This window comes from Eleginops maclovinus, chromosome 3 (assembly GCF_036324505.1).
Source record: "Eleginops maclovinus isolate JMC-PN-2008 ecotype Puerto Natales chromosome 3, JC_Emac_rtc_rv5, whole genome shotgun sequence".
NCBI lineage: Eukaryota > Metazoa > Chordata > Actinopteri > Perciformes > Eleginopidae > Eleginops > Eleginops maclovinus.
Window position 1 is genome coordinate 5,405,888 of NC_086351.1, and position 26,713 is coordinate 5,432,600.

At 39.2% G+C, this 26,713-nt stretch overlaps 2 protein-coding genes across 3 annotated transcripts; both read right to left on the reverse strand.

Moving 5' to 3' along the window:
• Positions 1–121: 121 nt before the first annotated feature.
• inpp5b (inositol polyphosphate-5-phosphatase B) lies at positions 122–18,487 on the reverse strand. 2 transcript variants are annotated; one of them, XM_063879929.1, is made up of 23 exons: positions 18,239–18,487; positions 17,250–17,328; positions 16,858–16,955; positions 16,689–16,718; positions 16,479–16,589; positions 15,339–15,479; positions 11,016–11,109; positions 9,689–9,859; positions 7,714–7,815; positions 7,360–7,474; positions 6,274–6,390; positions 4,978–5,165; positions 4,654–4,765; positions 4,468–4,577; positions 3,736–3,871; positions 3,389–3,499; positions 3,025–3,190; positions 2,310–2,545; positions 2,010–2,117; positions 1,635–1,719; positions 1,255–1,382; positions 1,028–1,139; positions 122–578 (listed from the first exon to the last, which is right to left on the reverse strand). In XM_063879929.1, exons 1-23 carry the CDS (start codon positions 18,294–18,296, stop codon positions 481–483), a joined length of 2,706 nt encoding a protein of 901 aa, XP_063735999.1. In that variant the 5' UTR covers positions 18,297–18,487; the 3' UTR covers positions 122–480. The 2 variants fall into 2 exon arrangements, with proteins under 2 accessions (XP_063735999.1, XP_063736000.1); XM_063879930.1 differs by lacking the exons at positions 15,339–15,479; positions 16,479–16,589; positions 16,689–16,718; ... (1 more) ...; positions 17,250–17,328; positions 18,239–18,487 and adding an exon at positions 14,190–14,356.
• A 760-nt stretch (positions 18,488–19,247) lies between these two features.
• On the reverse strand, positions 19,248–25,371 carry LOC134862036 (mucin-2). Its single transcript, XM_063879696.1, has 9 exons — positions 25,242–25,371; positions 23,614–23,694; positions 22,089–22,961; positions 21,950–21,981; positions 21,745–21,843; positions 21,397–21,556; positions 21,116–21,186; positions 20,756–20,851; positions 19,248–20,405 (listed from the first exon to the last, which is right to left on the reverse strand). Exons 2-9 carry the CDS (start codon positions 23,687–23,689, stop codon positions 20,157–20,159), a joined length of 1,656 nt encoding a protein of 551 aa, XP_063735766.1. The 5' UTR covers positions 23,690–23,694; positions 25,242–25,371; the 3' UTR covers positions 19,248–20,156.
• Between the last annotated feature and the right edge of the window lie 1,342 nt (positions 25,372–26,713).

Genomic DNA, 26,713 nt, shown 5'->3' on the forward strand with positions numbered 1-26,713 from the left:
ATGTTATTCTGTTGGCTACATTTAGAGAAGTGACTCTTCAGACAAACACACCTTATGAAAGAACTACACCTATTATTTTAAAGTGCTCTATTGCTGACAAGAATCCCGGTTTACACAGACATTGTTTTCAACATTTTTATATAAAAAAACAATATGCTGTTGGAATCAGAAACATTAAAATACACATTATTTTTTAAATAAAAAATACATAGATAAAAAATTGTTAGGTCTCTACAGATTTGCCATGATATACATTATACTTTGTGCCTCAGCATATCACAAACATTGCCATCTGTGAAACAAGCTTATATCAATTAAGACTCGTCACTTACAATAATTATACTATATTTCTATACAAAGAGCCATCTAAGAATATAAGAAATGATTCCATTTTTATCTCAAATACAGGACTATACAATTTTTAGTGTTCAGCTTAAGCATGAAGGGCAAGAAGGAGAAGTCCTCTATCTAGGGGGAGCCTTAGGCCAAGAAGTGCTGGAAGAACTCCTGAGTCTTTCTCTTCTCTGCAAGATCCTGCTTCGTAGGCGACTTCAGGAGCAAGGAGGCAAAAATGGTGGCTATGCAGAAAGAAAACAAATATTCATATAGCGTCCCAGAATATAATATCTTGATTAGCAGTGATTATTTTATTGTGGACAGAGATAAGAAAAAAGTAATTAACTAGATATATATCAAAAAATCATGTATGTTGCAAAAATCCTTTTGATACACTCGTTTTTTTTCCATAATCAACCTTTATTTTGGGAAGGTTGGGTGAGCATACGTTCTTTAACAGAAACAAATAGTTTCACTAATGAGTATTTAAGACCTATTCAATGCAAAAAGTCCTTGAGTCATAATCAGAACATGATATTAAAACAGGACTTCCATTCAATTCACTTTCCATTGCTTCAGTAGTTAGTTTCTCTTCACTTTCTCAACATGCTGACTAAGGCAAAATACATCAACTCAACATAACAAATGCACAAGTGAAAGAGACTGAAATGCGACCTGCTTCCTTTCTTACCCAAGATGTTGACATCTAATCGATTGCTAGCAGAATTCTTCAACAGTTCACGGAGAAAGGCAGCTAAATAGTTGAACACATTTTTATGGCACTGAGGTAGCTTGGAAATGATCTGAAGACAGAAAAAATAAACATATGTTACAAAGGGTAACGATTTACTTGCATAATTGATCATTTAGTAAAAGATAAATAGTGATCAGAGATTAATCGTATGAGGTCTTACTCACTTTCTCACACTGACTGGCATTGGAGCAGCTTTCTAGGCACTGCTGGTAAAAGGAGAAGGGAACCACAGGCTGTGGGAGGGCATCTAGGAAGAGTAGCAAGGCCTCTGCTACAGAGTGGTTACTGCCCGCTGCAGGAACACACAGAGTCAAGGACGTAATACTTGGGCAGAGTCTGCATCTTTTTACATTTCTTTGCCAAAAATACATTTTTCAAATACAAGACTGACCATCTGAAATACTGCAAAGTATTTGGAAAGTCACACATCATGTTTGCATTGCCTAAGCAAAGTGCTACGGAATACTTATAAAACAATACGGCGGTTGTCATAAACAATCCTTTTTATATTGACGGTTATGGTGGCAACAGTGTTGAAGGATACGAAGAGAATCTGGTATGCCAGTATCAAGGCAATCCCTTATTACTGCAAAGTCACTCCGGAGGCCAGGTTGCTGAAATATGTCTTCCTGCAAATAAAAGCACAATGGTGTATTTATTCATTAAAAATAAAGATGAATTTCATTTTCCGCATCAGGAGCACTTAATCAAATTTGTACGTTTTTTTTTAAGTTTGTAGTTTTTTGGTTTGCCCTACTCTTCTGGTATGCAGCGACTTTGCATTTTATTTGTTCTCATATCATTTTATGAACTTAAAGATATAACCCTGCATACAAAAAAACTGACCCAATCAACTAAAATCAGACAGAAAAATAAAAGGCGTATCAACATTTTCCGTCTTTTCTCAAAATCTTCTGACCTGTTTGAGTGCATTGCGGAACAAGTGATCCACCATCATCCACAGTTCTTTAGGAATGTCCAGAGGCTTTTCTGTGTTTGCCGTATTGTCATCTCCAGCCTTCTCCACCTGATGTTAGAAACAAACAAAGCAAAGAGAAGCAGTGTTAAGAATCAAATATGCACTTTGTTCACAAATTAAACCACTTAATTTGTACTACTTATAACCCACATCACACATGCTGTGGGCTATAAGACAACCCTGAATGGAGAAGAGGTAGTTTAAGGACATCGTCCTTGCTCTGCACATGGGAGCACTTACCAGTTTTCGAAGAGTCTCTTGTGGCATGTCCTGGATTGGCTCCTTTAGCTGACACAATGAATTGATGGATGAACCGTAGCAGCTGGGCAGGTAGTTTCCTGAGATAGAGATGAAGTAGTCCTTGCCACGCTCCAGGTGGAGCACCAGGATGTCTTCGATCTGCTCCTTGCCAGAGTTAAGTTCAGGCGCGGTTGAACGGTTTACGAAAACCTCAAAGTCAATGTCGACAGTACCACCTGGTGGTTGAGAGAGATGCACATTTATGGAAAAGGGGAAAACAAACAGGAAATCTACACCTAAAGTAAATGATTACTTGCCTCTACACTAATTGTTTCATTTATAAGAGGATATGAAACAACAAACACTTGAGTTAATTGTCACGTAAAATCTTTATTCACAACACTTCGGTTCAGCACCTTTTTTTTTAAATTCAAAATGCCCAGTATATAACAGCAACTCTCAGAGAGATGAAGAGGAAGGAACATATGCTCCATTTATCCAGAGAAAAAACATGCATTTAAATCTTTTGTATCTGATTTAGTGATTACTTATCTTGCAAGACAAAAATCCTGCCGTTGTAAGTCAAAACCAAAGAGATCTGGCCTCAGCTCATTAAGTACTTAAACATTTCTCAAACCTTAAGGCAGGAAATGAAGGATAGGATATCAGAAAAATAAATGTGACTCTGGGATGAATCTCTGTATGCGCTACTCACCATTGGCGATAAAGCCTTTGGAGGGGTTGGCCGTGAGCCAGGCTTTGCAGTATGTCGACTCATTCGGCTTCTGGATAAACTCAAACTGACACGGGACCTGCCCGTCATTGAAGAGGCTCAAAGTTTCTGCCTGGTGCTCCATGTATTTCAAGTCCTTAAAGTGAAACTGAGAGAAGATCGAAGGATTCATGAGGAAGGAGAGAAAAAGTCTACAGTGGGATGTAACTGTATCCATTACAGCCCTCAATCAATGCACACATTCATTAGTGGTAGTTTAATTGAGAAGTCAAATTAATTGTACAGGGCTTAGCAGAGAGGCACGGAATACAGTGTAATGAAACTGGAATTGATGGGAAATGTTTACCTCACGCTTGGATAAGGTTACAGATGGAATACACTCGTTCTCCATTTTGTCTATATTGCGTACGATCTCTTCAAAGGTCCTCTTATAGTCGTCAGGATTTACTCTCTTAATCTGTCAAAAGAGAGGCAGAGTAAGAATGCAGCATGGATATCTGTTTTATGACCTTTTAAGTAAAATATAATCTATATGACATTTGCAAAAAGCCCTCTAGCATGAAGCGAGCAGATACCTTTATATCTTAAACATGTTTTATTGATTCCTCATTTATCGGTTCTGCATCTTTCGCACAACAGAAACTGAATGAAAAAAATGCAAGATGAAAAAACGGAGAAGGCTGAATCACTAACCCCGATCTCGAGCAGGGAACTGACTGGTTTATGGTCACTGGTCTTCAGAGCCATGTGACTCTGATACTGCTTTTGCACAATGTTCTTCCCTCTCCACAGGATGCGGTCACACCATGCTGGCACGCGGCATTTCTCACTAAATGCAGAAGAAACAATGTTGATTCCCAAGCATGTTTATAACGTTTTGTATTAAGTTAAATATCTAAATACAGAAAATATGACTTCCTTTCCACAGTTTATTTGCACATACAGATAGTAAAGATACCACACAACACTGCTTCTGCATTAACTAGGAGTCATAGTTACTGATAATCTTAAGAGCCAAAAAATGGGTGGCAAAAAATATGTTTCATTCCTGCCCGTGCCAATTAATGTTGTTGAATTTTTACTGATTTAAAGTGAGAAACCCCCTCATATGTTTAACAGGTGAGACGTGTAAAGCTAACAGTTTTAACTTTGCTTCAGGGCACAAAACGTAAATGGCTATCTCTCATTTGTGTTGTATTTGCATTACATTGTCAGCTTTCCTCCCTGAACACAACATTTCAGTCACAACGCCACTGTGATATCCTCTAGTGCCAATCATTCTGTGCAAACTCAGATAAAGTGGTTTTAACAAAGATAAAAAACAGACATTTGCACATGGATGAACATAACCGTATCTGTGATAAAACTTGTCTCCTATAAATATTCCATGATGCTATTTACAGTCAGACCTCCGTATCACTTTACCTTGTATCCCACAAATCAGAGCCGGTGTCATATTTATAGGTGGGCTGGAAATCAATGTGTCCCTCCACAAACCCAACAAACACGGCCTCCTCATCGATCTGTCTCTTGAGCTGAAAGTATAGAGAGCCGGTAAGTATCACACTCGGCTCAAATAAAGAGAATAAAAGGGATAATCATTTACGTTACCTGATCATAATTGTGCAGCGTTTCAAAGTCCTTGTTGCTGATCAGCTCCTTCACATTGGACACGTCAAGTTCACTGATTCTGTAGTTGAGGTCCCCGATCCATAAAACGACACTGAGGAACAGAGTCAGAGGAACAAACGGTAAAATTACCAAAATATGTATAAAGAATTGTCACAGTAGGTTACAAATGACCAAGACCTGATTCAACTACAACACAAATAACATACTTCTCCTACAATTATATACAAACATATGTGGATTCAAAGCAAAAGCATTTCTATGATCACTTTTAATGCATATGTAAGTCTGTGATTGGTTTCATACTCGTGCTTCATGATAGTGAGTGGAGGCTGGTTAGGGTCGAGCTGGCGAAACAGGAGACGACTGCAGATGTCCTTGTAGTCTTGATTACGTCTCTCGTACTCTTCGATGTGGGCAGCCAAGTGAGAGTTGACCACGCAGATATCAGAGTTGTGGAAGCGAAAACGGATTGACACAGCACCCTTATTTCCCTGCAGATCAATGAGAGATTTAAAGACAGAAAGAGAAAAGTAGTCAGAACAACGTGAGCAACATCATCTAATTACTGCAAAATGATTTAGAGAAACACAAACTTTTAGACTGTATGAAGGTATCTTTTCTATATCCCAAATGATGCGCACACTTGGCATGCTTCAGATGGGTCGTGGCGAAAAGCAAATGATCACTGGTCACCAGCCAGCCGTAAGTAAGGCAGCACACAAAACAAGATACATCTCATTCTGCAAGAGGATTCAAAATGTGTTTGCATACAGTTGAAGCAGGAAGCAGATACAATTTGAATGTTTGTCATTACAGCACAACACTTGCGCATGATACTGCCTTATTGACTGCTATTTACCTGCAGAGAAACAACACTGTCATCGTAGGATCCCAATGTTTGTTTTTCTCTGCCTCGCTCATTTGCATTTTGCTTTAACCTGGTGTTAATGTGTGAAGCTACTGTTGGTAGGAATTCAACACTTCTTGTATGCATTTATGTAATGGGTGGTGGTGGCAAAGTCCATAGGGTGTTGGCCTGGGAACTGGAAGGTCACCAGTTCAAGTCCCCGAAAGACCAAGTGCCACCGTGGTGTCCCTGAGCAAGACACTGGTTACCTACACTGCTCCCCGGGCGCCGTACATAATGGCAGCCCACTGCTCCTAACACTAGGATGGGTCAAATGCAGAGACCGCATTTCGTTGTCCTAGTACTTGTACTCTGTGCAATGACAACAAAGTTGAATCTCCATCTTCATCTTCATCTAATGGCGATGGAAGACCTTTTCGTGAAGCCAAAGACAAAACCAGTGACGTTACTAATCATGATTTTGACATTTTGGGCTTGAAAGTCTCCAATACTAAATTGTTTTTTATTAGATCTCTGACAAAGCAAGATAAGGGTGATTGAATCAGCAGCAAAGATTGATGTTTGGTATGTGAGCAAAAGAAGGGAAGGAGATGGAGATGAGTGACACGTTTTCAGGTCACTTGAAGCATGGACTCGGACCACAGCTGCTCAACAGATTAGAATATCTTATAATAAACACAATATTGGGATATGTGCATTACAAGAATAAGACCTTTAAATTCAGTCCTTACCATCCTCCCCATGATGCCCGTGCCTACTGTCTCAGCCTCCACATCAGAGATGAACGCTGCATGCTCATTCTTCACATAGAAGATCAGCATGATACCCACCAGACGCACCAACTTCACCTGGAGAAGATGAGTAGATGCAAAAATGTCATTTCTATACAGGAAAGGGAACAGATACAGATGCTAAAGTACTCGAATACAGGTTTTTGCTGCTTTTATTTGCATCTTAATCTTATCTTTAGAAAACAGAAACAAAAATCCCTTCTCAGAATCGAAGCAGCTGCAAAAAATAGTTTCCTAAGCCTCCTTGTCAAAGCCAGACGTATTCTAATTCAAACATGAGGGTAAAAAAAGCTTTTATTATCTTGCTGAACTATACAGTGTCAGGTACAGATCAGCCATGCATACTTTATTCAGAGCATTAAGGAAATATTGTCTTTAGACCCCCTATGTGACTTACAGACATCTCGTAAGCCCTGAAATACTAGGGCCTGCCAAGAAAGAAGGAAGCTAATAAGCTGGAGTCAGCACTCTGAGAAAAGGGAAGTAGATGAACGCTAATAAAGGAACGAGAAGAAAAACAGAAGGCTTTACTAAGCTCTTGTCTAACAACTTGCATAATCTAATGGTACACTGTTAATTTAGGCAGTGACTATAGCCATAGGCTCAAGTTGCATGAGCCATCTGCCAGTTTATTAACACTTCGAAAGAACATGTTAACAGCACCCATGTTAAGAAGGGTGTAACAAGCTTTGCATACAACATAAGTATAAGTTGCCATTTTTGAACAGTGGTTGGGGTATTGGTACAACAGGTTATACAAGTGAGCTCACCAGGATAGGTAGCAGTGATTGTGGGTGGGGTACGCGCAGTTTTTGACCGTGTAGCCATGCATACACTATGGTTTTTGGTTGTAAAAAAAAATGGTATTGCAACTAAATACCATCATTCTTGTTGAGTGCACACGCTTAAACTACTTTTACCCAGTTTAGCAATCTCTCTGTGACATTGAGAAGCACTAGTAAGCACAATAACTATAGCAAAATAGTTCAGTTAGAATAAAAAGGGAATAAAAAAAGGTTTTCTTACTAAGGCATACTTGGCATCTGGATGCAAGGCCTCAGACACGGCCTTCGTCCACTCCAGCTCTTTGGGGGTGTCGTTGAAGAAGAAAGCCTCTTTGCTGAGGTCAAGCTCCTGAAAACTATCAGGAAGGACAAGGTATTTGTTATTCTTAAAACGTTTTCACATCAAAGTAGTCAACTGAAACAAAGCCAGGATTTAACACAGTCCTGGATTTGTGGGTGGGCACATGGTGTTACTTATAACAGGATCAATGGCTGCATACATCTGTCAGAGATGTGAGCAGTATGTGTGTGTCTGTGTAATGGGATTAAGCGGAGAATTGAAAGGCTATTCTCCCGCAGGGTGGATGTGACTTACCCCACGCAGTACATGTCAGGAGGGTCTGAAGTGCAGTTCAGCCAAGGGTAGAGGCTTTCCTTCGGTGTCTGTCCGTTCACATTGTATGTGCCGAGAAAAATACTGAAACAAAACAGGGAGGGATGAGAAGTAAAGCACAAAGGAGAGGAATACAAAGCAACAGTTTGACTGCACACTATTTTGAGTTTAATCTTCAGATGGTGAAGGATTATAGCAAAACCTGTCTTTTCAGGGGAGATTGAAATAGAGAAACAATGACCTCAATCTCTGTTTGGACCCCTGGGTTTATGGCATTGCTCATCTCTAGAAATGTGCATTTTTCAGCAAACTTTACTGAGAGAGTATACTGTGTCAGAACTGCTAGACAGATAAGTGAATAGCTTCAAAAGTCCTGTCCCAATGGCTGGATGCAACCATATCTGCGACTTTCTCAACCTGATGAACGAACATTCAAACCCACTTCTACAAGGAACTAGGGTTTGATTACTTTCGGTTTTCTTTTTATATTTTTCCAGAACTATCTATGCCTTTTTCCTGTGTGTGCGACCAAGTGCAACACTCTGATTGTCTTCCAGGAGAAAAACGCATGAAAGCGTGTCTTGCTATCCTCATATATAGGAAATACCATGTCTCCAGCTCTGTGACGGCTGACTTTTCTCTCCCCTTTTGTGTCTAGCTGCTATAAACACTTTTGATTTCGTGTTTGACGGCACATTTTAAAAACTTAGCTGGATCAAGTATACTTCGGCTCTTACACAAACACACAGCTTCACAGAGGAGCTGTCCAAACTGCAAAGGAACAGTAGAGAACAAAAATAGACCTCTGAGCAGCCTCACTAAAACTAAAGTGACTGGTGGAAAAGCACTTCAAGTGTGACCTCTTCATTTACCTCCCAATTGAGATGTATCCTTCACATTGAAGATCGGCTTTCTTGCATTCAATAGCCCTCTTCTCTGACTCTCAGGCTGCTGCTGCACAAGAGCAGCACAGAGCTCTTTATTTTGTACCATTGCTCAGTAAAAACCCTTTCTGCCCTAATGGCACCTCCCTTAGCTAACTTGAAAGATGCTGAAGATGTTTTAAATAATAGTCATGGGAGTGCCATTTTCATTCCCTGCGTATTTGCATACATTTCAGTGCATTCTCAATATGTACCGCAATACAAGGTGCAGGAAGCAGGCAATGCACATGTGATTAAGTACAATGTAAAAGCTGAATCTCTGCCTTTTCCCATAAAGATAACTTTTCAAGATTATAGGACGAAAGCACAGAATGAATCATTTTTTTCTAAGTATTGCTATTCTGGGTCATGCAGGAAAAGGAGCCCTGCCAGCACCCTGGAGAGGTTGCAATTGAGTCACCAGTCTGACACAAACACATTCAGGTTCACACCTACAAACAATTCAGAGACCACAATTATCATGGGCTTCATGTCTGGTGTGTGGGAGGAAATCAAAACACCCAGGAGGAAATGTGTACCCACCATGCAAATTACACTCAAAAAAGCAATGGGAGTTGGAGCATAACGAAACTTCTGGGCATCACCCACTGAGCTGACATGCTGCCAATGCCACACACAAGGCTTGAATAGCATGTATACAGTATCCCCCTTTTGGATTGTAATAGGTGCTTTGCATTTTAAAACTTCTATAAGATCTAGGATTCCTTTTTTCATTCCAATTAAATCTACATTGTTGTTTATGTTTTGCTATGACCTTTGTTTGAGTGTACATATTAGGCACTTTGCTACCAGCAGGAGGCAGTAGCAGCATCAAAGCTAAACATCAACATTGAAATTGTCAGTTTTTTTTTACCTTTGATAAGATACAACAACCACCCTTAATACAATGTCAAGGCTTCTACAGTATATTCATTTCTGTAAGAAGAACAAAGACCACATCGTTTTCCATCCACATGCATGAACCAAACACATGTATGTTTCTGTAACACATTCAAAACACGTTGTTAGCTTACCTGAAGTTCTGTAGGTACGTGTAAAGGTCCTCATTCTTCATCAGCTCACACTTGATGAGGTTGTCGCGCAGGCCGAACTGCGGCATGGCGAGTATCTGTGCTTTGTTGGCGGTTGTGTGGCTGGAGGAGCGCACCAGGTCATCCCGGTCCTCCCGACTGGAGAGGCCCTGACTGAACACCAGGAGAGAAGAGATAACAGTGAGGCGCGGGGCTGAGGGACGGACCAAGATAGAAACAGGGGAATATTATCAGGCTGTTGTCAGCTCACGTACCCTAATGCAAACAGGAACTCGATCTATGTAGTAAAGCTCTATTTCCATGTTGCCAATGTGGAATGAAGCTGAGGGGTGAGGAAGAAATGTAATGTGCCCCGACACTGTAATCTTCCAGGGAAAAGCTGCAACTAAACTCCATCTTACATAAGCATATAAAAGCATTCATTCTAAAAGTGGCAGCAATAGTTTCCACACACTGAAGTGAGCAAATTTGCACTTTAGACTTTGACAACTTTAAATAAATGAAACACTCATCTTCAAATGCTGCCAGGCAAGTGCACAGTGTGTTGTAAACTGGTTGGGGTAGGTGATTAAATAACCATTATACCATTATTTGTATGCACTCATACTTCGCTCATCAACAAAATAGCATAAATGTAATCTTCAAAATAGAAAGTGGTATGCTTGTACCGACAAGGACAGGAAATTGGACATGGATTTTGTAAGGAAGTTTTACAACCATTAGAATCTGGGCAAAAATGTTGGATAAAGAAATTATACCAAGAGCTTTATATGGAAGTGAGATCTGGGGCCCGCTCAGTCCAAAGGAACAGGACACATGGGAAACATGGAGGCACTTGACACTGAATTATGATGAAGTACTTATAACCTTCAAAGACAACAAATAACGCCTGCCAAGCAGAACTGGTAGGTTGCCCCACTTCTTTTAAACATACAAAAATAGGCAAAACATTTTTGGACAGATCTTAATTCAAGGCAGAGAGACAAACTTGTGTTCAACAAATAAAAAGAACACAAGAACTGAATCTGTAAAATGCCCTTGATGATAAATCCACCATGATTTCATTATCACAAATTCAAAACCAAACAAAATAATACAAATAATCATGAGTCAATCAAAAGACCTATATCTTGAACACTGGAACAATTAAACAAAAACCCAAAGAAGACTCTTAACAGAGGGTATACATTTGCTGAGATATGTAGGGGATATTAGGATGAGTCTTTCAACCATAATGTAAAAACACATAGTTGTGTTAGGAGTTTTAGTCTTCAGAGCTCTCACGTGAGGATAAATAAAAAGGACTTACCTCTCTTGGCTGGAATATGCTTTGGACTTCTGCGTGCCACTGTTAGAAGACCCTTTGTCCCTTTCTAAAGATGCCTTTTTGTCGGACGATTTCTCTGTTCGGGAAGAGAAGGAGCGAAAAGGAAGATTCATTTTTTGATTTGTGTCGAATGTTTAACAGATCATAAAGGTAAAGGGCAGCATTGTAGCACAGCTCTTCCGTATGATGTCCATCCGAGTTTCCTGCACGTTGATCCCAACCTACAATATCGTTTGCAGGTTGCGAGTACAGACTGTCACTGCGTCGTGCCTGCTGCAGGGAGTCCTTCCCATCAACATTAGCTTAAACTCAGCCCGAGGTATTGACAGCCAGGGACGACTCACTCTAATAAGAAAGAACCCAACCATGAGCAAACCCATAATTCAACTGATATGGACACGACTAGTTAATAATCACTTAGAATAAAACAATCACGCACAGCAACAGATAAGTCAGTCATAAAAGTGCAAAGTCAGGTTTAAGTTGTGGTGGTCAATCGACTGAAGCTGCCTTTTGCAGTTGGTTACAGTTAGTGCATCTCAAGTAGCTGATTTAATGGACGGGTGTGAGGTATGAGACAGCATGGCCCCTGTCTCCTGCAGCTTGGCAGGGAACACAGCTGGCTGCTCTGAAAGGGAAGCCGTGGTCTCTGAGAAGGAAATTAAACTCTACGAAGTTATAACATGCCACATTACCAGTGCACCTGACCAGAATACAAAAAACATAATAGGCTTTTATGTTTGTAATGTTTTTATAACCATGACATGATTTCCAAAATTAGGTAACAGAGGTAAATACATAAAAAGGGAAAGGAAATAAATATGTGAAACAAAGGTTATTGGGAAAATCCTTTAAAAAAGGCTTTGCAAATTGCAAAAACAATGCAAATTAAAGTTAAAAAAGCTCTGCCAATCTATCAGCCCAACTTCTGTAAGAAAGGTGTTCATCAAGGCTGAGTCTAGAGCAACAGTAAAGTCTGATTCTTTTTCTAACAAGAACAAAAAAGGAAATGTTCTCTTCAATCTTTACTGTTCAAGTTCTGAGAAAACCTCAACATGTCAGAAATGCTTACGCTGTTTCATTTGGTGTGAATACTAAAAAGAGAGAAACAAAACAAGGTTAGGCTACACAAGGTCAAAACTAAGCACCAGCATCTTTGTTATTTGCTTGAACAGGAAAAGAGAAAGAACATGTTCCTTTGTTTGATTGAGAAAACCGCCAGCAAACTGTGAAATACTTGAGGGACTGTGCACAGGAATACTTCATCTGAGATGGTGAAAATCTCCATATGGACCCAGACAAAAAAACCTGTCTGACTGAAGAGTTCTCAGCTAAAATATGAGAAAAATCAATCACGAGTACAACCCTCACTCTTGGATTGCAAGGAGTCCTGTTAGCTAAATCATAAACTATTAGAGACAATTTCATCCTATCCTGCTTTTTGCGTTGATACAGTAAACTCATGTTACAGTACACTGAGATTAAAATAAAACAGAGATTCTCATTGAAAAAAATGAGATATACCTGCAGAATAAGACACAAAATAAATCTTGAGGCTTGTCTTGAATGTGCAAATGGTTGTTATTATCAGAGCATGTCTCAGATTTAAATGAAATAACTTAACACTAAATACACTATTGACTGTTCCCTGCACCACATACCCCGTTACTGAACCTAACCACTGTTTTTTTGCAACCTGAATAAGGCCCCCAAGGGTTTTGAGTGTAAGTAGCTTGGGTTATTTTAAGGCATATTCTACATTCCTGCTCATGCTTTACTGTTTTTTTACCAGCTGATGAGCTTTACCAAACTTTCAACCACCGAGCTGCAAGTTGCATGAGGACTGCAATTTCGCACGTCATGTCTCTCTATCTGTGGTTGATCACAAGTCAGCATAAATGTCAAGGTCTATCAGGCCTTAGGCTCCTCAGTATTAAAACCATGATAGCTTTACTACATCCGTACAAAGTTCAGCTTTGCACAACTTCCCCTAATGATTTAAAACTATAGGTAATAAACTGATGATGAACGTATTTTGTATTTTTTCCCCCCCCATCTCATTCAGCTTTGATCAACGTAAATGTACCATACTTAAGTAAACATTTCAAGTACTTCTGTATCCAGTTCATGCTACTTTCTCCTTCTATCCCTACAATTCAGATGTAAATATTGTACTTTTACTTGCCTACATTTATAAGTAAGTACTTTTAGTTACTATGCAGATATAGATACATTATAAACAATATAAAATCACCACTTAAATAAGACTTTAGTTACACCTAGGGTAAATCAACAAGCTACCCTGCAGTATACAAAGTAATTAAAACCAGCTCCACCTTTACCAGCTTTAATAACACATTAATACATCCAAATGTATAAAAGATATATATTATTCTGGAATGGGCAATTCTGCATAATGAGTACTTTTGTTGGTAAATGTTGTTGCTAATATTTATGTACTTGGGTAACATTTTAAATGAAAGACTAATACTTGTTAAAGAGTATTCCTACATTTGGGTATTTCTACTTTCACTTAGGTACACGATCTGAGTACTTCTTCAACCTCTGATCTTGAAAATGATTCGCTTGGATAATATGCTGCTGAATGACAGAGGCTTCTCATTGAGGGGGCAGTAGGAAGAAAGTTTACAGACAACTGGTTTTAGCTAGCAGTATAAAGTAATATAGAGGATGAGCCACAAATTCTATCTCACAGGTAAATAAAAAAAGCACACTGCACAAGAACCAAGAGAGAAACAACGACTCACTTTATGTCCCAATTCCGTGTCACCAAAGCACGTTATTACACCACCAACCACAACAGGTGTGTCATTTTCACATAGCATCCCCTTGACCATTTAGCCACATTAGCTCTTAAAGTATGAATGTATCAACCGTCTAAACTGCCTAACATTCACAGTAGCTTCATATCGAGTTAGCAGAAAATACAAACAGGCTTTTAAACTAATCAATATTCCACCTGGCCCTTTAGTTAATTTGGCTAAAATGAGCTTATTTAGAACGAACTACCATCGATGCTAGCCTTTAGCATTAGCTGGGCAGCTTGCTAATAAGCATAGACTGAATGCTTCAGAGTAGTAAGATGGCGTTTCGTTTCAGCACCTCGAACAACAATGTAAAGAATAGTTTTCATACCAGAGTCTTTCATTATCCTAGACATCTCCATGCACCGCTCCCACGCATTCTGTGCAGATGAGCAATGTCCACTTTGTGTCAGACCTGCCCATGCTAACGTTGTAGGAGGAGGAGTTTACCTTCCCCTGCTGCAGAGAAAGGAGGCTGGACCATGGGCTGAACAAACAATAATCTACTATGCAGAAAATGCGACCGGAAAACGCTTCATCACATCAGTATTACATTAGGAAGTCAGCTCATGGACTTCAACAAGACAAATAAATGTTAAACTTACAGGCTTATAGGACTAGGTGTATGATAAGATTTGCATATTATAAACATTAGATTGGTTTTTGTTCCATATACATAATGTTTGCAACATAATCATGCATTTCATAAACAGCATTGGTTTAATATAGCATGCAAATACATAGTGCATGAAAGGTGTGTGAAATGGACTTTCCACATACAAATGAGACATTTCACAACTATGTGAAATGTCTAATTTGGAATCTTTTTTTGTGTTTTACATGAGGTGGCCTTTCCTGTGTATACTATTTATAATTACTTTATGGGTAGAAGATTGCCTGGCTCCGCCCTCCTACATACTTCTGCTCAATTTTCATTTCCCTTACAATGAAATGTAGCACGAGAGTCTGGTAGGACCAGGCTAGGTATAAGGTACTTACTACAACAACCTAAAATCCTTAGAACCTACCTGTATAAACTGAGAGCTTTGTACAACTTATAACTGTGTGTTATTAAACTAATAATAAGTGCACTGCATTTAGTTTGCTGTTTTGCGTGCTGGCTCATTATCATTACTATCATCTAAATTGAATGAAGTCATAATAACTGAATTTTTCTGCTTCAACAAATTGTACTTGACTGTGTCTTTCTCCTCTGCCAAATATGAGTAAATGTGTTACAGCTCATACATAGGTTGTGCCAATTGCATTTAAGGGAAGTGGTACTTGAAAAACCACCCAGTGTTATCTTGCAACCCATTGATGTACACTTTTATCTGTGTATGGCTATCTATTGCTAAAAAGAACAAACACTTAAGTCATAAAGATCATCTCCTGTCATCCACAGCACTGTTAAGCATATTTCAAATAATTTAAGTTTGATTGGACATGAAATTCTGCAAATGCAAGTAAGATGACACACCTGTTTTCTTGTGCTCGAGTTTAGTGAGTGTTGAGCCGAGTGGAGAGAGGGCCTGTTTGAACGATCCCTGGCCTCTGGGGTTTTTGTGGTACTTGCTGATCCACTCGAACCTGGGTGCATGTGTGGCCAACTTGCAAACATCTAAAGAAAGACAGACATAGAAAAACTTAGTAACTTACACAAACCATACATTGGTTTAAAGTTGTTTAAACTCAACTTTATATGTTTTCAACTCAACTTTGTACGTTTTTCTATGTCTTGCTCTTACATCAGGGTCTTACTTTCAGGTTGTGAAACCATTTCCCCAATTCGTTCTCTAGTGCTTTAAATGTTCATCCAAGTTACAGGACACTTTTAACTGCTTAGCTTCAGCACTTCCCACATTTTTTAAAAACAACAGGTGTCAGTTTATTAAATATTTCAATCCCTGGTCTGGTTACCCCAAAACACAAATAGCAAATCAGTCTTCGTCTGTGCTCACATGTAGTTTCCACTGTGAAAAATAGTGAGCCAGTGACGAAAGTGACACATCCCTAACAAAACAGATAGTCTGTTAACCACCTAACCCACTCCATTCAGAGGACAAGATTAAGATAGGATGTGTCACATCCAACATAAAGTAACTGACAGACAAAGTAACAAAACCAGTTTGTGCTCCTAAAATCGGATCAACATAGTAGAGTCACACATGTTTCTGTGTACCAGTTTTAAATGTTTTTTTTTTCCAATAAACTAATGACACATTAAAAAAAATAAAGGTTTTATATATCGCAACCTAAACACAGGGCAGATGAAGACTGGCTGAGCAGGTTTCCGCTAGACAGGTGGTTGGAGCAGATTACACATTGTCACTCATGGATGCCTCCTACATTGTTCAGAAAAGAAAATCTAACGATAATAAAATTACTACTGAATCCAAAAAGGGGAGGGTTCACGTTAATGTACTATTTGAACGAATGGTAACTTTCCACATGTACAGTATTTCATTGGTAGCCTTGCTAAAGTCATTTTATTTAAATCTTATTTTTACATTTCCAAGAACTTCATGTACTTTTCTCAAAGGCTGTGAGGTTCCTCTATTAAAACAATTACAGCAGGACGTGATCTGAAAATATCACACATCTCTGAGGGCTGACCTACCACTCCACGCCCTGTTGACCTCACTCAGGAAGAGCCGCGAGTGAGACCCAAAAGGAAGTCTGAGCTCTAATTCCTCCTCTTGGTAGCTTACTCTCACTCTAGTATCAGCACCTAGAAATCAGATGAAGAACACAGGAATAAATACCATGTTCAGTTTACTTCAGTGGATCAGTAGTGTGGCACATTATGATTAAGCAAAAATGGACTCACCCACGACCGCAAGTTCCTCTGGTGAAGAAACTAAATAAGAGTGAAGGGGGAGAAATGTGTTCATGGGCACCACTGAGAAATTACTGTAATTGTTTTCGGTAGAACCCATAGTTATTTAGAGAAACACATTATTATCTGCAGTAGGGTAAAACATATAGAGGCAGCTCACCCTCCACGACAGCAAAGTCGAGGGAGATGGGTATGATGTCCTCCAGCGACACGTCATCAGCAGTAATAGCCATCCTTCGATGGGTATAAACAAAGATTCTACAAAATATGACAACAGGAATTATATTTCAGTGTGATGCACATACAGGGGTGGATGAGATAAAAAGACAGCCAATACAGTAGCCTTGCAGCTTGGCAATAAATGCTTCCATTTTCATATATCATTTGTTATAGAGGCTGATGCAACTATGTGGTCATTGTAGTGTCAGTTTGTGTTGTTGATTGCATGAAACAGTCACTCCCTCTTCTTACAAAATGACATGGTTACCCTCGAATACGAGTATATTGTTGAAGAATAAACAGAAGCAATATTACAGGTCATTTTAAACTTACGCATGCTCTTTTGTAGACTCCACCAATCCCAGCAGCCTGCTCTCTGTATTGTCATCAAAGAAGACATCGCATTGGACAGCATGTTTACAGTTTAGTTAAGGATAATGTGGAAACATGTTCATGTGTTCCTTCAGTGGCACCCTTAATATTTCATCAGAAAATATGACCTACTTCTGGTTTTCACTCGTTTTTTTCTGTACAATGGGGAACATTTTAAACGTGCTTCATACAGTAAGTGGTGCTTTTCCTAGAGTATTTCTATTTCATACTCATTCCCTTATTTTTCACAGAGAAATGTGCACTTTTTAACTCCACTTTTTATCTGACGGCTGAAGTTACTAAGCAAATTATTGTTTACAGATTACAACAACAGTTTAAAAAAGATGTGTCCAGTTTTGCTACTTCGCAGTATTACAATAGTTGAAATTAGTTTCCCCTTCCATCAGATTCAACATTACATTGCTGCTTACATGTTTCTGCTTATTAACAATATTGAATAGCCTTATATATTGCACTGTATTAAAGTATTGGCGTTTCTGTATTTTAGCACATAAGGATGGCACTTAATTTGACTTGCATCACCTTATGAATGCGGTGCTTTTACTTCATTGATATTTTTTTACTTTAGTTTAAAGTGAAATACCACTTCTTGTTTCACCACTACCTTTGCATTATGAGAAAACAGAGGCTGGTGAACCAAAGTGCCATCTTGTGGCTGAAAGGTCTCACTATATGTTGGCACAAATCCCTGAAGTCACACCCGACTAAACCCACACTATAAACTACGTACAGTATAAATGCACTGCCCGGATTGAAATCACAGTGAGGTTCTGGGTAACTATAAATAGATGTCAACCGAGTGGCAGCGCCTTAATCTGACAATGCCTCTCCGGGAGCTCTGATATTCTTTAAATTCAACTCGAAGCAGGAAATCCTTCATAGGAAGTTATTAAAATCCACAAAACAGCATGTGACCGTCGCAAAGGATACTATTATGCAGTTTTCTTTCCTTTCCAAAGTTTCTTGAATTGCGACGGATTGATCCATAGTGAAGATTTGTGTGGCAACTCCACGCTTCCCACACTCGTAAATATCCGGAGGAGTTTCGACAAAACTCCAGTTACTAATCTGTAAATGCACAGCAGGAAGAGAGACACTCAGGAGCCTCGTGTAATCCAACACTATTCCCTTTAGATCCAGATGTGTTCTTCTTCCTGCGCTGCTGGTCCGGCCCAGTCTGCTGCCACGCACTGGTTCAGGATCAGTGCGCTGACGTCACATCTGGGCTGTCATCAACAATTTGGATTAGGCCTCAAGCGTTTCATCCAAACCGGATTATGGCTCACAGTGGAGCCGAAACCACCTAACAATACGAGTTTTGTCAAAGTGTTTCTGAGGTTTTATGAGCTATCAAGTCAATCAGGTTAAAGGGGGCTGTAAATTGTAGGGAAAAACAACTTGTGTTACATTTTTCAGTTTAAAATGTATAAAATGAATTTGTATTTCTAGCAAAATGTTCTTTAGTAAAATGGATAACATTTTTTATCTGCAAATTACCATCTTTTTAGAGGAACTCTCATCAAATTGAGATGTTTAAAGGTAAAAGTAGATAACTAAATTAATTAAAATACATTTAAAAAAACTGGTTTTTTTTAGTGTCAAGACTTAACACAATATTTGTCTTGTTTGATAAAATGACCTTGTCTTTTTTATGTAAAAGCTTATTCTGTAAAATAATCAGTAACGAAAATGCTCTGTAAATAAAGAAAAGTCACAACAAATTGTAGCTACTTGGGTAAATCTACTAAATTACTTCACACCCCAAGTCACTTACTGAACCAGTTAAATGATTAATAAGCAAAAGGTTTAAGAAAAGTGGACAACGCCAAACAGAGAAACTCACCAGACCTTAGTCTTCATAAAACAATTATTCCACTTTCACGCTGTGGCAACTTCTTCAAATAAAGATTCTTTATAAATAGTTTATTATAGCTCATTTATTTCTTAGGCACAATCATACTTTACACAGTACACAAAACTAGAATATATTGTAACAATTCTAATTGTATTTAACATTTACATGACACCATTATACCTTAAAATATTCTCTGTAAACCACACAATATAGACACCCATCTCAAAATTCACAAAATATCAACTAAAGAGTAGCCCAAAGTACTAAATTGCTCACCTCATTAGGATCACATCTACATGAAAATGCTCCAGCAAACCTTCACAACACCCTATAACAGCTCAACATGTGTGTTTCATAAAGTGCATTTACAGTCAAAGCTGTGTTTCTCTCACAATGGCTTGAATAGATGATAATCTAGGGAGAGTTTAACGTACTAAAATACACTTATAACAACATAAACCTTTGTGTTTAGGCTCACTCTCCCACTCCAAAATAAGAATATGTCTAAAATATTTTCCATATGACAGGTGTAAACAAAAACAGCTTTCTTTTAGAAGGCAGATCCTGGATTAAATTACAATTATGGGCAAGGTCATGACCAATTACATGGTGATTCAATATGACTTCTTAAAACTTCACTGAGAACTATGATTGTGTTAATTATAAAGTTGATTTGCACCTTAAATGTAAAGTGATTCCTGAAGTTATATAAGATCATTTTTCATTTACAAATACTGTTCAAGCTATTTTGGTTAGACTTGAACTAGAGATAAAAAGGGATTTAAAAAAGGAGACACAAATTCAACATTGTAACTGAGGCTTTACACATTCCCTTACATATATACATTACAATCACATATTATTATCAGTGAGATGAATGAAGCAGTGGTATGCTCTGCACTGCTAAGCTTTTCTTCTGGAGGAATGAGTTACACAAAGCTCTGATTTCCTAATGACCTGAACAGCAGCTGAACTAGCTTCCACTCAGAGACTCAGAGCAGTAAAGTGATGGCGAGCAGGCAAAGTAAGGAAGCAACCAACTCTGTGTGGATATGAGGACCTCTTGTGGAGGAATTAGGGACATTCATCGTGCCGTTCAACCACAAGCAGGAGGTCAAAGTGGCGTTGCAGCACTCCAGGTGACATGGAGGTTGTGTGGTGACCTTGCATGGAGTCTGGCCAGAACAGTTGGAGCAGCCGGCTGTCCACTTCAAACCAGTCCCCTGTGTCTCCTTTTTCAGCTGAAAAGGCAATCGTGAGTGAGAAAGAACAGTGTAGCTCTTTAGACAAGTGGTCTAAATATGAGGGTATGTTGTTGGTCTATTCATTGTGGAATACAATGAGCATATTTTATACATAGAAACTTAACTTTATTAGTCAATTATAAAGAGACAAGCCTGTTGGCTGCAAATATTTTTTCGAAAGAGAATTTAAATGAATTATTTATATAAGGGCAATTTCAAAGGTGCTAAACAAAGACAGCATTGAATGCATAGAATGCTGGCTAAAATCTGCCTGCATTCAAGATGGTTAACCATTTCAGTAAATTACATATTCATAAATATGACATTCAATATTGCTAGATCCTCACTTGGCAGTGTGGCTGTGAGGAGGTGCATGTGTGGGCCGTATTAAAAGTTGTGTAGCAATCTGTGCCAGTACATGAACCAACATGGCATGCGTTCCCCTGAAAAAAAACAAACAGGAGAATTAACAATACCAATCTCACACTTAATCTGGCTATCACAGTTTTCATATATTTTCAGACATTAACATCCGTTTCCAGTTAGTGACACACTATTTCTGGCTGCCTGTCTGAGGCTAGGTGAACAAGAGGAGACAGAGTGAACTGAATGGACACACACACAACTCTCTAGCTTTCTGTCACCATACGTATATGCATCTATGAGAATGCGAGCAAACACAATGAAATCCATCATTTTGTCCTTACTTTTTTTGCTGTTGTTGGAATAATGGTGGTTGTCATTGGGGGTTTGGTTGTTATTGTTGTCGTTGGCATTACTAAAATCAGGAAAGGAAAAGAATGAACTTTTAAAGAAATTGCAAAATTGCAACCTTACGATTACAAGTGTACTGTACATCTGTAAATATGTAGTGAGAGAAATCCTTAATTCCCTCTGCGGATAAGATTTCTCTTATAGATTGTAATCTTATGTAATAAATAAAACAATTGCGTGAATCATAAAATGGGGACGTTAAAGATGAGTCTACCTGTGGTTGTATTCATCATCATGGATTCAAAAGTTCTTCTAAGGCAGCCGGTAGTATTGCAGCAGGTCACGGAGCAGTTCGTCTGAGAGCCGTTGACGCAGACATCAGCACAGGAGGCGCTGCAGCCAACGGTGTAAGAAATGTCTGTCTGTTTTATCAGCTAACACAGTGAAGAATGACACATTAGAAGACATAGTTAAGTTGCCTTTTAAAAAAATATATTTTTGAACATACCATTGACTATTGAGCAAGATATTATATACTGAAAGACGTAAAAGACTGTTAGGATGGTTCTTTGTTATGAACAATGCATCAAATCTTTTTTTTCAGTATCATTTTCGCCCCTACCTGACACCAGCACACACCATCAGCACATAAAGTCGTATTCTGACTGGTGTACATTGTATAGCAGTCTGAGTAGTTACAGGTGAATGAGGGGCAGTATATCTGTGTTTGAGAGAGACAAAAAGCATATGATGAGAAAAACGGATACAATCATTAAAGTTTTCTCTAAATAACTTGGACTTGCAATGCTCATTGATGCTACATTTACCATAGTGGTTCCATTCATACCAGCAATACCACCTGCAGCAAAAAGATGGATTTCATGATTAAAGATACAGAAAGATAGTCGACATATTACAAAACACAATTCTCTTTTTTACATGGAACAAATAAAGCCTTACAAGTACCATTTGATGAAGGACTGGTGGATATCATTGAGGTCCATTGAGTGGTGGGAATGGATGTTGAGCCTCCGGATGTTGATGTGGGGGACTGGGTGGATGCTGTGGAAGCTGAGGTGGTTGTAAGTGTAGGAGACTGGGTGGTGAGTGCTGTGCCTCCGGAGGTTATGAGTGTAGGGGACTGGGTGGTGGGTGCTGTGCCTCCGGAGGTTGTGAGTGTAGGGGACTGGGTGGTGGGTGCTGTGCCTCCGGAGGTTGTGAGTGTAGGGGACTGGGTGGTGGGTGCTGTGCCTCCGGAGGTTGTGAGTGTAGGGGACTGGGTGGTGGGTGCTGTGCCTCCGGAGGTTGTGAGTGTAGGGGACTGGGCGGTGGGTGCTGTGCCTCCGGAGGTTGTGAGTGTAGGGGACTGGGCGGTGGGTGCTGTGCCTCCGGACGTTGTGAGTGTAGGGGACTGGGTGGTGGGTGCTGTGCCTCCGGAGGTTGTGAGTGTAGGGGACTGGGTGGTGAGTGCTGTGCCTCCGGAGGTTGTGAGTGTAAGGGACTGGGCGGTGGGTGCTGTGCCTCCGGAGGTTGTGAGTGTAGGGGACTGGGTGGTGAGTGCTGTGCCTCCGGAGGTTGTGAGTGTAAGGGACTGGGCGGTGGGTGCTGTGCCTCCGGAGGTTGTGAGTGTAGGGGACTGGGTAGTGCTTATTATTGTTGTACCTCCAACAGTGGTGGTGGTCGGGGGCTGTGTATTGGTGCCGGCGGCCATGGTGGTAGAAGGTGCTGCGGTTGACATGGAGGCAGTAACAGAGGAGGACGGGGACATTGTAGATGTTTGGGCAGACACTGGTGGCAGGAGTAGTCCGAACAGCAGGACGCACAGCATGCCTGTGCAGCCTGACATTTGGGGGAAAAAAACAAAGAACATATTTATGTTATTGTATGAAAACCAGATGTGAAATAAAAATCTGTTATTTAGCTTAGCTCCCACTCTTCATATTTGTTTACCCTCAAACAATAGACACTCTAATAAGGTCTTTAAATTGCTATGAGTTAGGAAAAGGGTATTTAGGATTATAAATAACACTTTTAAGTGATTCCTAAAGGGAGTGACAAAGAAATACTTTAAAGACTGAAGATAAACTAATAGGCAGGTATGCCTGTTTTTGTTTGAGGACAGGCATAGTGCGCTGTGCACTGTAACTATGCCGACATGCATGTGTCATCTATTCATGAGAGAGATACATTATGAAAAATGTGCTTTTGGGACAGCGGCGTAGTGTCTTTGAGCTAGACCCGCACAAAAGTATTTGCAATTGGGTCTGCATAAGATGACCCTATACTGCAAAATGTTCTCTACTCTGTCAATACCATATCTACCGTCGTTTTTTCAGAACATTTTCCTTGTCTGAATTTAGAATTTAAAGATAGAGAGTGTCGATGCTTGCATTGCAAAGAAAATTAACTTGGCTTGGCTCATTCATGTCCCTTGAAGTGTAAACATGTATGTAAGCACTGACAGTGATTTCTAATAAGCAAACACTCATACCTGCGTCTTTTATGAAAGTAGTGGAGGCCATCATCACATTAGCAGAAATGGAGAGAGCTCTTTGTCCAGTCTGCATGAATCCTAACAAATGGAAGAGAAAAACACACAACTAACATGATGGCTGAGAGATGTTCTGCTATTCATTCACAAAGTTGTACACAGACGTCAAATAACAAATGTCTGCTCGCAGGATAAGCAGAGCTATAACAAACTGAGTTTAGAGTGCTGACAACAGATCTTTGTGAGGGATGGTAATATGGGCACAAGGGAAATTGTTTGCCCTTGCTAGCCATGCATGCTCTTTCATTGTATCCCACCTGGGCACTTCTTTTAATATGACACTCATCTGTGGCTTATCTGTTTACAATCCTCTAACTGTTCAGGTAAACTGATCTCATAATTGCTCAGTGACAATAGGACATTGATAAACGTGAGATTAAAAGCTACAATAATATTATTTTATATTGTTCAGTGTCTCACATTACATTGTTCTTTATCTTGAACTAATTTTCTACTCTGTTTCATCTTGCACAGTTTGAATTGTTTTTTTTATTTGTTTTATCTGTTATATATATTTATGTTGCATTGTTGGACGACAACAGGACTTAAGATTTTCATTGCCTTAACTACCCTGTAGCAACTGAGAAAAAGCCTTTGAATCTTTAATCTTTTGTCATCTTGAAAAAAAATCTTTGGTCATAACATTTTGAATCAATCATGAGAAGCAACTTCCATCAATGGTCACCCCCGCATGACGTCATTTTTGCCAAGACAAGTTCTGTGTAGTGACTTGCAATTATATCATATATCTCTGTTTGCAGTGGTTTATTATAAAAGACAATTAAAATGTGTTTGTTCCTCCATCAGTCCCCTTGGGAGAGGAGCTAAGCTGCAAGGCTTGTTTTTTTCCGCTCTCCCTTGGAACCCAGCCCGTCCTCCTATGGGCTCTACACCCTGGAAACTGGGTGACAACAGTGGCCATTTTGGCCTCTGGGTGAAAATGTACCAGTTTAACTGGAAAAAATGAAGATACTATATCCATAAGGATATTCAGTTTGGTGAACAGCATCAAGAGGTGTGTTCGGGTATTACATTTTCATCACACCTTCCTCGGGTTTGCATTTGACATTTTACTGGTGATCAGATTCAAGATTTAATTTCAGGACTATTCAGATGAAAACAAAATTAACCCTCAACATAATCCAACTAAAACGTAAATATTGAAAAGAGATTTATTGTGTAGTTATGATTTTTGAAATGAGGCGAGGCTATAAGCTTAAAACTGGAAAAGTTACAGTTTGTCACAATCAGTCAAAAAGTGAATCGTAAGGATACGACTCATCCTTATGGGATATTTGTGACTGAAAACATGTTAAAATTGGCTGAAATACAGACAAATTAACTCTGAAGTGAAAAAGAATGTAAATTTAAATAAAATTCTCCATTAAAGTTATTGTTTTACCACAAATTCCCCTGCTGCTGTATCATTCACAGGCTACAATAGCACCACTGTTGCTGACCAGCATCACCATGTGCTCAAACATCAAAGCTCTATTTAGCGGAATTCAAATCACGCTCACAAAATCAAACAATTAAAATCAGAAATGTTTCTATTGAAGCCCACTCACCTGCTGTAAGCTCTGTGGGGTGTTCGGTTGTCAGCTGTGGTTGAAGTGAAGGACCTCTCTCTCTCTCTGGCTTTCCTATCTCTGTTGCTCTCTGTCACCAACCCCCCTTCGCTTCCTGTCGACACTGAAGTGGCAACGTAATAAGAACAAACTCTCACCTGCACAGCTTCACTATGTGAGAGGAGGAGACCAAAGGCCTGTGGTTTCTGGGTGGGTCTCAGGATGCCACATAATTGATGAGGAAATTATTCTTGGAAGAGGGTTTATTTTAATACTTGGCAGGTTAAATTATATCATCAAAACTAAAAGCACTTGGTTCATTATAATCCCAAAATGACTTGTTATGAGTTTTGATGTGAAGGTAGAATTTAACGCTTAATTTGAACACGAATTCATTGAAATTGTAATAAAGTATTAACACATTTATAAAACGTGCTGTATTTCATATTGCTACATGGAATCTACAGGTGCATAAACACTTTTAAAAAACGTTTCAGCGATCAAAATATCTTTTAATTGCCCTGTACAGTACGAGCTTAAAAGAACATATTACATTACAGTACGTTGCATTGTTTGGGTTGCTTTAGTGATAGTTTGTTTAAACTATGCACCCAGCATTTAAGGATTTACTAAAATAACTCAGTGGATTAAGCCTTTGTGAGTCTATACGAGTGCAGGTGAGATTTCACTGCCCTGTGAGGTGATTGTATAGGAAACTCCTGGTTTCTGTTCAACACAATGTGAAATCAGACCCCCTCTCTCTGCCTGCCATAAAACCCCAACACACTACAATTACCTCTTTGTGGACTAAAGAGCGTAGAATTCTTGGGCACCACACAAAAGGCAGTGACAGAAGTCCTTCCTTTTTACATCACAGCTCCATGAGACACATGAAATGCTGTCTGCTGCGTTTGGATTATTCAACGTGTTGTTACAAAAGATTAGTTCAATTTACAGCAGGTGCAAACAAAAAAAGAAGAAGCAGCCTGCTGCTTGATTTAATGATAGGTCACATTAAGTGGCTTTAAAACATTACTAACATACAGTATGCATAAACTGTATATCAGTAGCTGTAACTGTTATGATGTCAAGTGTTGTGTTTGTGTGAGTGTTTGTCAGCAGGATAAATGCACTACTAACCCAATTTGAATGAATCCTGGTTGAAAGGTGCATCATGGGTTATGGAAAAACCCATTTAATTTTGGACCACATCCATATCACAGTCCACATACACAACATATTATTCACTTTTGTTGATGATGCATTTGGCCTATGCACAATTCTGCGTCCCTCTAGTAAATTTAAATGCCTCTTCTTACATTACAGAACATTCAGGATTGGTAAGCATTTGGTGCTCACACTGCTGTTTGGACAACAGGTAAATAACTGAATAATTGTAACTTTTAACTTAACATATCAGAACTGTTTTAAGACAGAACATTAATTTAGAATACATAGCTATACTTTACCTA